The sequence below is a fragment of the Marmota flaviventris genome, chromosome 8 (genome assembly GCF_047511675.1).
Source record: "Marmota flaviventris isolate mMarFla1 chromosome 8, mMarFla1.hap1, whole genome shotgun sequence".
In the NCBI taxonomy this organism is placed as follows: Eukaryota; Metazoa; Chordata; class Mammalia; order Rodentia; family Sciuridae; genus Marmota; species Marmota flaviventris.
In genome coordinates this window covers 23,667,127-23,681,575 of record NC_092505.1, presented here as the reverse complement: position 1 = coordinate 23,681,575, position 14,449 = coordinate 23,667,127, and the positions used below count along the sequence as shown (strand labels likewise).

Here is a 14,449-nt window from a genome sequence, read left to right as displayed (position 1 = left end):
CAACTGCCTTAAAAATGCAAACCTTTGGTAACCCAGATGTTTAAGAACTTGTGAATGCATCATGAGGCAAATTCTGAGGTTAAAATCTTATGCTTCAAAGTTATTCAAACAATATATCAATAACAATTTTAAATAGTGTATTAATCAGTTAATTCTCTTATAAAACAGAGCATTAAAGTTGAACCAAGAAAATCATATGACAATCTGAAGTTATGATTACTCAATTATGATAACATTTTGTTACATAAGGTATTTCCTTGTATATGAGAGACTTCTTACTTGTTGATGAATAGCATACTTACACTCTGAAATCAGAGCCAACTATAAGATCTCAAAGATCTGGCATGAGTTATCAGCTTAATGTGATCTTAACATCAATAGCATTAGCCATCGTATTTTCTTCGTAGTGAGTGAGGTGTATGCCACACAGTCCCCATTAACTATAATTGAGGTCGTACAGCTGATTTCCCTCCTGCACAATAATTCTATAAATCTCCCCTTAAGTGGCAATATATCTTACCTTTAGTACATCTTTCATTTTAAATGGAAGTATAAGATCCAGAGGTAATTTTTATACAAGAAAGCTATTCAATTTTACTTAAAATTGTGTGTTCATCAAAGCAGAATAAATGGAAAACTCAGTTGAAAGTTTAACATGACTTGAGACATTGATTTATGTGATATATATATATATATATATATATATATATATATATATATATATATATCTGTATAAGTGTCTACAGTCTTGTCAAATTATAATATATATGTGTTAATAAATGAATCAAGTTGTTATATTTTAACACAGTGAAATCCCTTTTCACGATACAGGTTTCTACTTCCACATGTATAAATAATACATTTGGTCAGTAATGCTTTCAGGTTTAATCTAATTCAGCAGATGTTAATGCATTAATATTTTATTAATTTTTAGATACAGAAAATGTATTTACTAAGTCTAAAACTAAAAGCTGTTAATATCTTTGAGTGCTTGCTTTGTGCCTTATAAGTGAGATATCACTTAAACTTCTCAATAAATCTCAAGTGATTTGCCCAAAGTCTCACCAATAAGTGGTAAAGCCAGGGTCCAACAGGGAAGTCCAAACATAGAATTAAAAAATTTGTGAGTAAAGAAAGAAATTATTACAAGAATCATGCATGTAATAACTAACCTATTGTTACACCTATAAATTGATTATGCTTTTAGAATTTAGTAGAACTTCTTATTTCTTAACTGTATGTGGATTTCATGGAGCTAAACAATGTCTACATTATTTCTAGGTGTAAGATGTTTCACTGAGGTAGTAGGTAGGTAAGAGATTTCTTCTGATGGTCATATGGGTCAAAATCAACACTTCAAATTAATTGCAATATTGGCATTCCCACTGCATTGAGTACATGTTATGACATCTCTAAAATGGAATGTAAAAGATAAAAGAAATACTCTAGTGTAATACTTCTAGAGCCAAAATTATCCTAGGTTATTAACTTCTTTGTTCATTTTCCACTTGATTAGCTGTATCTGGCTTTTACCAGGCTACTCATGTTTGTTTTGTTTTTTCATCTAGAAGTTATTTTTGGTCACCAAACACCTGGCCTATACTTTAAAAACAGGATTGAATATTAGAGAGCCACAGACTAAAATTTGCCCTCAGCCTTATTTGTTTTGCATTTTGCCTCAGGTTTAAAATGATTGAAAATTTGAAAATAGATGCTTTTAGATAAGGTACAAATTCTCTGATTTATTCCAGGTCCACTACTCCCCATTTTTACCTTGCCACCTTGCACATTCAAGTATTATACCTAAAGACATATGGTTTGTAATCCTTGTTCCTAAACATTAGTTTTGTTTCCAATGCTCAGGGCTACTGAGTAGTACCATGCAAACAGGCAAAAAGTCACAATTTTGTAAAAGAAGAGGTGAAGTTAAGGGGTCTTGATGGTTTCTTTACTCCCAAATTCTTGTTAAGCAATAAAATAATTAGGTAGCAATACTTTCTGAAAGTGTAAGGTGAACAGTTTTACATATTTACCTTGCAGGTATCTATTCCTCCTTCTTCATAGCCTGCACATATCATATTTTCAGTAATGTTATATGCTGGCATCTGTTGCTGACATTTCTCATTTGATAGAAGAGGAACATCAGCTTCTTGTAATATGTTTGCAGTAGGTCCTGTTCAGAATGGATAATGCAGGCAGCCAGTCAGAAGTGATCAGCATGCACCCCTGAATGAAGCACCATCAGTCTTATTTATTCCTGCATTTTGCTCTCATTATCGTGTAATGTGCATATATATAATGGAACTAACTACTAACCTTGAACTTTAGAGCATATAATAAAGCCCATCTGTGGATTTTGAAAAATGGGTTAACAGTAGTTCATTTTTTTTCCCTTTCCCAAGGGATACTTGGAAGGGTAGATTGGAGCAGGGCAAGCTTTAGGCATTTTCAGTAATTTAAAACAGTTACAGTTTTGCTCATGGAAATAAAGCCTGCCAACACAAAGAGATCCACTCAGGGAAATTAGCAACAACATGGAAATTCAGAAGTGCTTTTCATTTGGCACCTGAGGAGGTGCTCCCTCCTGTATAATGGCATTCAGCTTCTTTGTGGTGCTCTGTGAGTGAGCAGGTGCAAACCAAGCAAAGGACAAAGCTCAGATGAACTGTGCCCTGGTCTAGGGGCAATCAGCTTGTCATCCACATGCAGGTGAATAGAAAGGAGACACACTATAGCAGAGTGCATTTCTATTCTTTTTATAAAAGGATTCATTCACTGGGAGTATGAGTTTCTGTTTACTGAAATACTAATCCAAAGAGGAATGGAAACAAGCAGGTGTTAGTGACTCAGAAAAGGTACCCAATAAGCACTTTCTAATAATTTGCAATTCTATTTGGTTCTTTAAGACAGGGTAAACGTTGAGGATAAGTTAGTACATTTGACAGTGTTGTTGCAAAAATGAATGTGAACTCACTCCTAGCTAAGTTTAATTCATGCACTAAAAAGATTGAAGAAACAGACAAGTGCATATGTGTGCATGTGTGACTTAGGTGCAATGCAGTTTGTGTGACTCAATGGTGTGTTGGCAAATATGTAGCAAGAATTTCTCCAGGAAAAATCAAAATGTACCAGTTTGCTGCTATAAACTTTCCACCATAACTGACTTTAAAGCACAACATGACAGTGAAAATAGAATTGGGAGGAGTCACACAAAAATGGCTACTAGCAGCCAGTGCCTCAATATCCAACAGCACATGATGGAATGGGATAAGTTTTACAGTTTGACAGTAGATTTTAAGTGAAGGAAAGATGGAGGAGCAAATTTAGCACATCACTGTCATCTATTCTATGAAAATCAAGGATGGGCCAGTTGATTAAATTTTACAATAAAAGCAAAAGGCATTTTTTTCTCCTAGCCAATGAATAGAAAATATATTTGAGTTGAGAATAAAATTATTTAATAAAGGAAAATTTGAACGGTGTTCTTATATTTAATATTTATTTGTTCATATGAGGTGCCATGAGCATAGTTAAGTATATATGTGCCCCCCCCCCCCATAAACATTTCAATACAATTATTTTAAGCTTATTGACCACTTTGAAGAATATCACCTCTTTACTTCCTAATGGACAATATGGTCATGGTTTTCTTGGCTAATTAATTAGTACAATATACTCATAAGATGGGAACCTGATTTTATGAAATTAATTAGGTGGGACTCATAAGGCAAAGTTCATAAAATTCATTAAAATTGAAATCATCTGGGAAATATTAAACATGACCTGGATGTTTATTCCAAAATGAAGTTGACCTCAGATATGTTTTTTTCCTTGTTTCATACCATTCTTACAGACTTCCTGATGTCAATTAAGCATATATTTTAGTTATAATAAATAAATGTGAACCTAGTTCGCTCAGCACAAAAATATTTCTTATGGAATAAAGAGTCTTAAATTTTGCTAGTGGACAATTTGGTTTTGTAGAGTCTATATGTGGCCATAAAATGCATTTTAGTTTGAAGTCTGAAAGAAAAATATCATTTAGAAACCATTTTTACTATTTAAATTTTAAATTTAATAAATCATGCCATTTTTCAAATGAAGGAAATATAAGCGTATATAATCTTTGACTTTGATTTACTTTATGGACATCAGACATGAGGCATTTTCAACAATATAATGTAATTGCTGGGGACAGCATTTACTGGTATCTCTAAGCAAGCATCTGACTCAGAACTTCATGCTTTTTCTAAGGAGAAGGGAAATTTTCAACATGAGTACTTTAATTCTGCACCTCTCCACAAGATTTTTAAAATTATATTAAATAAATTGAAACTTTTAAATATTATAGCTATAATTTCTTGTGACCACTGAGGCACTTCTATCGACTAAAGAGTCTTTCCTTTTGATTTACCATTATTAAATGTTCAAGTATGTCTTTGGTGGGATATTCCTGTTAGGAATAATGTTGTCAGTCAACCTCACAGCCACATTTAAAGAGTATGGAGTACTGGAAAACTTTTTAAAAATTCAAGTTTGTATATTTTGAGTTATAAATTCTACTTTATTTTTTAACTCATACATGAAAACATCAAAATCATACATATTAATGGAGTGCCATGTAATAATGTACATCAGGTAATGTTGAAATCAGGTTAAACTTTTCTATATTCTCATTTATCAGTACTTTACAGTAAAAACTTTCAAAATCCTTTCTTCTAGTTTTTTGAGTGTGCAATACATTATTGTTGGCTGTTTTAATTCTACTATGTAAACCAGAAGGTCTTTTTAACATACTCATGAGTGGGATTTTTGGAACTATATTGTGGTTTTATTTTTAATTTGGGGGCAATCCTCCATCTTTTTTTTTCCAATAATGTCTGTACTAATTTATCTTTCCACAAACAGTGTGCAGGGGGTCCTTTTTCTCCACATCCTCACCAGTACTTCTTATCATGCATCTTTTTTATAATTGCCATCCTTACTGGGTAAGGTGATGTCTCATCCTGGGTTTGATTTGAATTTCCCTGTTGACAGGTGATGTTGTTTGGATATATTTAATATGTTTTGTACTTATAAAACATGTGAGTAAATAATAATGGGCATATTTCAATAGATAGTCCTCAATGTAAGATTCATGCTGTTTCTGAGTCCTCTTGCCACTAGGCAGTGTCAGTGTGTTGAAGCTAGAAGAGATTTCATTCTCATTTTAAGGAATTTGAGTAGTAGGTCTTTACATTATAAATGAAGATACTTTTATTAATTAGAGAAATGGCTTTTGATAAGACTTTATCAATATACTTTACAAAAATAATTATCTATAATCTGGGATTATATTCATTTAAAAGGTATATCTTCTCTATTTGCCAGAGTGTTTATTATACAAAAAATGAAATATTAAGTTTTGTGAAATGTTTGTGATCTTTCTCAAGAGCATTATAGTCTTATAATATGCTCTACACAATCTATAAAAAATTAAAATACTATATGAATACAATATTATATTAATGTTAATATAATCTTGACAATGCTTTTAAGAAATATAAAAATAATCATAGTATGAGTGTTTTTAAAAATGTTGAAAATATTCACAGCATTCTTATCATTAATGGGCATGTCTGTTTTAAAAAATCTGCAAAATCTGCTCAATTACCTTCATTCCCCATCATTCCCCATCCAGCTATAGAACAATTTCTTCCTGGAAGAAAAACTTGATTTTCTTCTGGCAAACAAATGGGTTGTATGTAATCTGAAAAAAAAAAAATAAACAAAAAATAAAAACAGATACACATTTTCTTCTAACAAATTTTAAAAAATCAATATGTTCACTGTTTAGTTTCAAACACTTGTATTTTAGTTCTTCCTGCCTGAAAAACTTTCAAATGTCAATCATAGAAGAAAAAGGAATTTGAGAATAATACTTCTGTGACAATGGACTAGGTGCTACTGTTGGTCTTTGTGGGATTCTCTACATAGTCTCATAATTACTCCTTTATATGGCAAATAATGTCGTATTTAGGGAGTAAATTATTTTTATCTGCTAAATAATGATAGTACTCAGTGAATCTAGAGCCAGTTCTGTGAAATCTAGGTAAGGCTGATTCTCAGGATCAGTTACAAGAAACTTGGGTTAACATTATAAAGTTTTTAGATAATTGTTTGATAGGGCACTTATGAAAGAACTAATATTGGTCACTGACTCTGAAAGTTCTTCTGCATCCTAACTCCTTGGTGTTCACTTAGCACCTAGTACCTATAAGACCCAGGTCAGACACAAAAAGGAAGAGGGTATGGTGGTTACCCTCAAGGACAGGACCATGAAACTAACCACAGTAACCATCTGCCTTTGATTAGTGCTGTGATGCCTGTACAGATGGAATTTCATGAGGACACAGAAAGGGGAGCACTTTCTCTTAATTGGGCATTGGAAGACTTTAGGGCAAAGACTGGAATTGAGCAGAGGCCTTCAAGATAAAAGTTCACTTTCTCAGGTGACTTTTGTTATATCATCTGTGCATTTGGAAGAAGTCCTTCATTTACTAGTCTAGTAATATTATTTAATGTCTTTTAAAATCTTCATTACATGGATAATGCAATTCTTACTTTACTCAGAGAACACATCCTTTTTTTTTTAAAGTTTACATCTTAGTCTGTCCTTTTGATAGATGAACCCACATTTCAATTACAGAAGAAATAGAGAAGGCATGAGTAATATTATGACCTATTTCTTAGTGCTGTTCCTTTGAGTTTACTGATATAGAAATCTCTAAGAGTTTCATTCTACTGATCCTTTATAGAAGGTTGAATTTAAACACCTTGACAAAGGAAATTTAATATTTTTTTTTCTCTATGCCTCAATTCAACTTAAGTTATAATGACTTTGTGACAGATTTTCCAATTTTTATAGGCTACTAATATGTTGATACTGTTGATATTTCAAATCTTATTTTGGGTTGATTTGAGAAGATAAAATAAATAAATAAAAATGATTCCTTTTACCTGTATAATTAACTTTAACTTCAAGATGCATCATGGCAACATCACTGTCCTTTTCCCGTTTATTATAATGAGGGTTTATGACAATTTGATCTATCAACCGAGTTACTATCTGAGGAGAAGTCAAATTTGATCTCATGTTCAGGCCTAGGACTGCTGTCCATTTGGATGGGTCCATATTTCGCCTAAAGTTGTAAAAAATAAGTATAAGCCTCACTTTTCAAAGCAGTTACTCTGCAAAAGCTATCTAACTGCAAACAGTAGGAATTATGAATTTCCATTCTACAATATTCCTGTATTTCTCTGTAGGGTTTTTCTTTACAATATTTCATATTTGTTTTTATCATTCTTAATTCACATAAAATTGGACATATTTGTGGGGTACCATGTGATATTTCAATACATGCATACATTAAATAATATTCACATCAGGATAAATATATCTATTATCTCCTCAAACATTTATTATTTCTTTGTGGTGAAAACATTCACAATCCTTTATTCTAGCTCTTGTGAAATATATAATACATAACTGTTATCCATAGTCACCCTACTGTGCAATAGCACACCCAAACTCATTTCTCCTATTTTAGCACCCTGGACACACCTTTCTCCTTTCTTCCCTCCCTTCTACTCCCCCTTGATTACTCCAGGTTTCTTTGAGATCAAATTTTTAGATTGTAAAAAGGGTTAAATTTTTATATTTTGGTAAGATCACAGAAAAAGCCTTAATTAGGACTAATCTCTCTGTCACTTCTCTCAAGTTATCTCTTGATCTTTAGTTATAGATTGTGGTTCTCCAATCTGGATGTACATTAGAATCACCTGGAATGCCTTTAAATAATGTAAACAGTGGTTTCCCCCTTGTCTCTTCTAATTTAATGAGTATGGTATGGACCATCAGGCAATTTTAAAAATAATTTAAAAATAAAAACTCCACATTTAGAGTAATATATAACCACATTTGAGGGCCTCTGCATTGGATTGAATTCTATCATGGGATCCTTCAGAAACCACAGCAGCTGATGTAGTAATAGAAGGAAGTTCAGAGACATTCTCCAATTTAGGGAGTCACTGAATTTACATAGAGTTAAGGTAAGCAGTAAAACTTATAATGACACTTGCTCAAATAATTTCCACATACAAGGTTGGCTTTCAATAATGTGTTGGTAAAGGATACTAATTGTGTTATAGGACAGATGAAATTAGATAGTAAATTACAATCTGAAAGTGTTTAAGGACTCCTAAATATGCTATTGGTCTGCAATATCTTTATGCCAAGAAATTTCCAGTGAATAGATGGAATTAAAGCCAATTAAGCTATGTTCACAATGAAGTCAAAATCCAATGACTGAAATTATAGATAGAGAAATCGATTCAATTCTTAGCAATTGCAAATGCCTAGTTTAGTGTGGTATTTAGAACATTAAAATTCAAATCATCTGCAAATACAAAAAGGGCAATAAAGCTATTTTACATCTATCCATCTACTTTTTCATCTACCTATTCATTAAGAAGATCAAAATACTAAAAGAGATTCCATTTACATGTCTAAAAGTTTTTATTTTATTCCCCAAATTATCATGGTTGGTCAAGTAACAGTTATCACTAAAAGCAATGGATAACTAAAGCTTCCAAAGAACACCTACTGACAGCACACTGTATAAAAACTGGTGATTTAAGGAGTAGTGGGTGGATGTGAACTAGGTTAGACTTTAGAGCCTGTGCATGCACCAGCAAACACCTAGTACAGCGATGGGTTCTGCAGGAGGAACTAGAAACTGGCAGGTAGGATTGAAGGTTTGGCAAGCAGGAAGGAGAGCCATGCTCTGCCATTGGATTACATGCTCAAGCAGGGGAGGTACTTCTGCTCCCAGTAGTTGCAAGCAGCTCCTGAAGTGGCCCAGATGCTGAGCTAGGAACATCTTCTAGTGCTACAGGGAAGAAGGCCCTGTCTGCTTGTCAAGAAGCCTTTTGTTTTTCTTTCAAGCTAGAGGATTCATGCTTGGCACACATAATTTCTGACATGCTGATAACATTCTATTGTCACTGAACACTGGGACTCCCCTGTGTACTTTGGCCTACCTAGACTAGAGAGAAATCTCTTTCCTGTTGTCCTGTTTCTGAAATTTCTCCTCTATCTATCATATCTAAGCTAGATTTCCACAAGTTCAACTGCAAAGCTTTCTGCTGATTTGCCTATCTGTTAACACTGAGAGGAAACTGATAATTATGCAATTTTAAGAATTGTATGTTTTTCCTCAATATTTAATTTATGTATGTACCCAGTATTTATAATAAATTAATCTTAAAATTACTACATCATACAATTTCTTACTTTATACTTCATTATATTTCTTATATATTTTATATTATAATTATTTATATAACCTACATATGGAATTAATATTTTACATTGTATGCATATAAATTATCTATATAAATAATATTTATTGTATCAACAATCTAACATTTAAATCATCACAATATTTGCTTAGAGTATATGAAACACATATATATATTTTTTGAAGTTAACAGAGTATATATTATCATTAAAATTATAAGATATTTTCTCAAGTGTTTTCAATATATTATATCTTCAGAATATATCATATGGAAGTGCATAAAGGCATATTCAGTTAATTTGTTACAGATTTAAATTAGTATTAAATTAAAGCAATTTAGAAAAAGGATAGCTGAACTCCTAAATTCATATCTCTTTTGTAAGCACTATATTTGAGAACTAATAAATGTATTACTGATGAGAGTGTAAGTAACGTAGATTTTAGTAATTACTATTTCCTCTCATTATTTTGAAGTCCTGAGTAGAAAACTGATATATGAACCATGATCTGGGAAGGTTAAATATGCATGCTTCAAGCTAGTGTCTAATTAAATGCAATTTATGACAAGATTAATCTGACATATTCTTGATCATTTATAAAATTGTTATTGTGCTACATGGAAAATAGCCTCCTTTTTCATGTTATTTCTTTCAGCACCTGTAAGTAGTTCCATGGTTAGGAAAAAAAAATCCCTTCAATACATGTTATTTACATTTATCTCTTAAGTCCTGCTCAGAAACCCTTCTGTACCTATGAACTTAACTTTCCCACAACAAGTCCATGACCAGCATAACCAGAACTGCTAACACTCCATCCTGTGGTTAATTCCAGAGCCTTTCCTCAGTAGAGAGTGACTAGAGAAACCAGATGTGACAGCCAGTGCTTTCAAACTTTTATAAATCACTTGAGAAATTTTCCAAAATTTAGATTCCTAGTTTTCATCTTCAGAGACTAATTTGGAGGGTCTAAGTGGGTCTCAAGAATTGGTGCTTTTTAATCATTGGGATCCTGGGCGATGCAAAAGCCTTCTTAGCTTTTTCATTAACCCCAAAATGAAGGATGAAAGAAGAAACCCATTACAGATATCAATTCAGGCGAAAAAAAGAGAATTAGTATGTTTTAAAATTATTCTGGTCTCAAATAATTTACAGTCTAATTAAGAGAGGAAGAGTTATAGGATAGAAGATAGAAGGGCCTGGGGAAAGAGATGATCCAACTGGATAGACAAACCTCAACCCACAGAGGTTAACAATGGGAGATACAAGGCAGCATTGGGCAAGAACGTTGGCTGAATTTCCACCATATTTCACCTCCATTTGTACTGTAAACAAAATGTTTATCCCAATAACAGGGAGAGTAGAAACACAGGTTGGGAGGGAACAGACAAGCATGCCCTCCTGACTTCTGAAACCTCAAAACTAACACATTTCCTAGCACACAAGTGGTGCACTGGATGGGTGAACCAATGCTATCCCTGGACTAGGCTGCTATGTGTTACTGTGTAAATAACTTTATTTCCTTGATAGTCAATATTTTAGAAAGTAAATATAGTAAAATAACTGTGCTAGAGAAACACAATATGTTAAAAGGGAAAAAAATCAATGGGGTTCATATGTAAATTGAATTTTTTTTGTGTGTGTGTACTAAAAATGGTGCAACAGCACCTCAGCAAGTTTGTCCACAGCCAGCACTAATGTGTACTCCCAGAGGAGTGTTTTTGTTCTCTATTTTTATCATCTTTTGCAAAAGATGATAAAAATCCTCGAAGGATAGCCAAATGCTAATTTATAAGACAAATAAAAATTAGGATGTTTCCAAAATATAGGTTTGGTGCCAGAGAATAAGAAAGCTTTAGAGGAAATCTGAAAGAACAAAGAGTAAATGGGATAACACCAGCCAAGTTTTATCAATCTGATCATCAGCATAATTATCCTGGTTAACAAAATAAGCTGTTTATGAAAGGACATGGAACTGGAATGCATGTTCAAAAGGTAGTTGTGAGTGAAACGGGGGTGGGGAAATTGGATATGTTCAATTTTTAATCCTTTTCCAAGTAAGGAAAATAGTTTTATTATATGTTTTTTTCATTTCATCTATTAAGTAGAAGTCTGTTCTTATGATGTAGGTACACATGTAATTGTTTAAGGGAGCAGGAGTGGTAAGTACAGAAAACTGGGAGCAATTTTTGACTTTGTGTTATTCACAGAAACTTAAGGAACCATCTTTGAATTCCCGTCTTCACTTGACTTCCAAGGCTCTCCACGCACTTGCACTTGTAATTTTCCTTTGGTTTCATTCCTTGTTGTTTTCTCCACTTTTTTCCCCAGCTGCCTTTCCCTTTTCAAACTCTCTATATTAGAATATTACTGGATTTCACCTTTATCTTCTATTCTCCATCTATACTCAGTCCATACATGATCTTATCCAGTGCTACCATCACTTTAAATACCTGAAATATACTTGAAACTTACAAACTTTTATCGCAATTACTGCATTTCTGAAATTTAGGTTAGCATACTAATTAATCCGTATTAGTAGAAATGTCCAACTTACATGTATAAAATGAGAACACTTATTCCCTTGCTAATTCTATTTCTTCCAATTTTCCTCACATCATTCATTGTGAATATATCAAACTCACCCTGCTGCTTACTGTTTTAATCAACTTTTTTTTTGTTGTTGTTATTGTGAACAAAAGACCTGACAAGAACCATTTTAGAGGAGGAAAAATTCATATGGTGCTCAGAGGTCTTTGCTTCAGAGGTCTTAGTTCATGGATGGTGAACTCCATTGCTTGGGCCAAGGTGAGGCAAACCATCATGATAAAAGGGTGTGGAGGAAAGCAGCTCAGCACATGGCAATCACAAAGCAGAGAGAGAGAGCTGTTCACCAGGGACAAGATACATACTCCAAAGCCATGACTCCAGTGACCTACCTCCTCCAGTCATACCCTACCTGCCTATAGTTACCCCCAGTTAATCCATGCAAGTGGAGTAATGCATGGATTAGTTTATAACTGTAATAATCTGATAATTTTACCTTTGAACTTTCTTGCATTGTCTTGCACCTGAGCTTTTTGGGGACACATATCTATACCATTTCACATACTTACACGAGTAATTCTTCTCTACTCCTTACTTCTTATCTCTGTTTATTAGTAAATTCAGATGAATCTGACATAAGAATTTATAAATGACATCTAGCCACATGTCCAGCACCCTTACTGGTGATCCTAGGGCACCATTTTCTCTAACTGGTTTCTACAATTTCATCATGACACCTCCCAGTAGTATCATCTCCACACAGAAGCTTGATTACATAAAGTTATTATTTAGTTCTCTAACTGGTCTCTCAGTCCATTTACCAGGGGCTACTGAGTCCTTATCAGGGCCTTCTCTGCACCTTCAATCTTGTTCCTGTTACAGCCAGTCACTTCCTGGCCACAGCAGCAGGATTTTTCAAGGTGTTTTGGAATAGGCCTAAATCCTCTTACCCAAGAGCACTAGTACTTTGCTACCTCTACACAAAATTTGTTTAACTTCTCCTTCATTTTGTTCTTCAACATCTATTGGTTCAGTGTAATCACCTGATCCAAAAAGGCCACTTTACTCTTTCAGTTTATACTATTTTATATTTCTTTATTATACATATCACTCCCTAAAATATTATATTGAATGGCTTTCTGCCTTAGCATATAACAGATCTGCCTTAGCGGATCATTCTGCTCTGAAAAACTTGGATTTGAAAGCAGGGATATAACTGGGGCCAAGGAAGTTGCATTTCTTAAAGGTATTACAGCCTTTAAAGAAGCACTGAAGACTTTGTCCAGTGACAATAGGAAAGATGACTTGAAGGCGTCTCAGGAATTGGCAAGACCACACCCATCTGAGGCTCAAGGGTGTAAAAGTAACCATTCCCTTAAGAAGAGACAGTGGGGCACTCTGCTTGCCCAATGGTGCCTAGGAAGTTTTTTTTTTCAGTGTGTTCAGTCACCTAGGCACCTAGCAGCTATTCCACCAGGGGTCCTGGAGATGTGGCTACTGTGGTAAGATGGCCTAGAGCTTGGTGGCAACCACCAGGTTCTGGTTCTGCAGGAATTCAAGATGCTAGAGTTAGAGGGACATAGAGGCTTCCACTGAAATTTCAAAGGAAAGCCTGAGAGGCCAGGCAAAGTGCAGTAGGATCACAGTTCCTGTGGACAGCCCCTGAGAGGACCATACATGCTGTATGAAGGAAGTTGATGCTGGAATGGAGACCCCTGAGATGAAGAAATGCCAGTAATGTGCAATGTTTGCCTAGGAAAGCTGCAGGAATGGAGCATAGACCAGCCAAGAGAGAGAACATGTGGTCTGAACCAGCAGAGCCAAGGGGACAGAGTTATACAAGTCCTTTGCAAAGAACGCCAGGATGCCAAGTGCTCCAGATGCCAGACATGGAGCTAGGGAACTTGTTTGTCCAGCTGGATTTTGGTCTGGCTTTCGTCCCATCCCTTCTTTCTATGCCCCTATTGCTTCACATGGAAATATTTACTTATGTGCCTTTATTTAGGATGCACGTAACTTGCTTTGGATTTTTATAGGAGTTCATGCTGAGAATTTGCCCTTAGTTTCAGAGGAGTCATTGTACTTGGACTTCTCAGCAATCTTGGAACTGTTGAGACTATGGGGACTCCTGAAAAATGGACTAAATGTATCATGTGTTCTGAGATGGGCATGAGCTTTTGGGGAGCTGGGGCATAATGTTATGGTTAAGACATGTGGTGTCCCCCAAAAGATTGTAAGTCAGAAAATGCAAGAAGGATTAGAGGTGAATTGCTTGGGTTAAGAGAGCCTTAACCCAATCAGTGAATTATCTATGATGGGATTAACTCACTGGTAACTGACAGTGGGTAGGGTCAAGCAGGAGGAGGTGGTCATTGGAAATGCACCTTTAGGGTTTATATTTTGTTGTGTTCAGGACAGTTTTTTTTTTTTTTCTCTGCTTCCTGATGTCATATTTCCAGCTGCTTTTCTCTGCCTCACTCTTTCACCATGTTGTTCTTCCTCACGTTAGGCCCCAAAGAATGGAGCCAGCCATCTATGGATTGAGACCTTTGAAACCATGAGTCC

The 14,449-nt window shown here is 34.5% G+C and overlaps 1 protein-coding gene across 1 annotated transcript in view; it reads right to left on the bottom strand.

Annotated features, from left to right (window-relative positions):
* The window catches only part of Tmprss15 (transmembrane serine protease 15), a 116,688-nt gene that overhangs the window by 2,108 nt on the left and 100,131 nt on the right, over positions 1-14,449 (bottom strand). The window contains exons 22-24 of the mRNA XM_027929285.2: positions 7,000-7,181; positions 5,654-5,749; positions 2,034-2,173 (exon numbers count right to left, since the gene is read on the bottom strand). Of these exons, the coding sequence (XP_027785086.2) occupies positions 2,034-2,173; positions 5,654-5,749; positions 7,000-7,181 (418 nt within the window). The remainder of the gene's footprint in view (positions 1-2,033; positions 2,174-5,653; positions 5,750-6,999; positions 7,182-14,449) is intronic.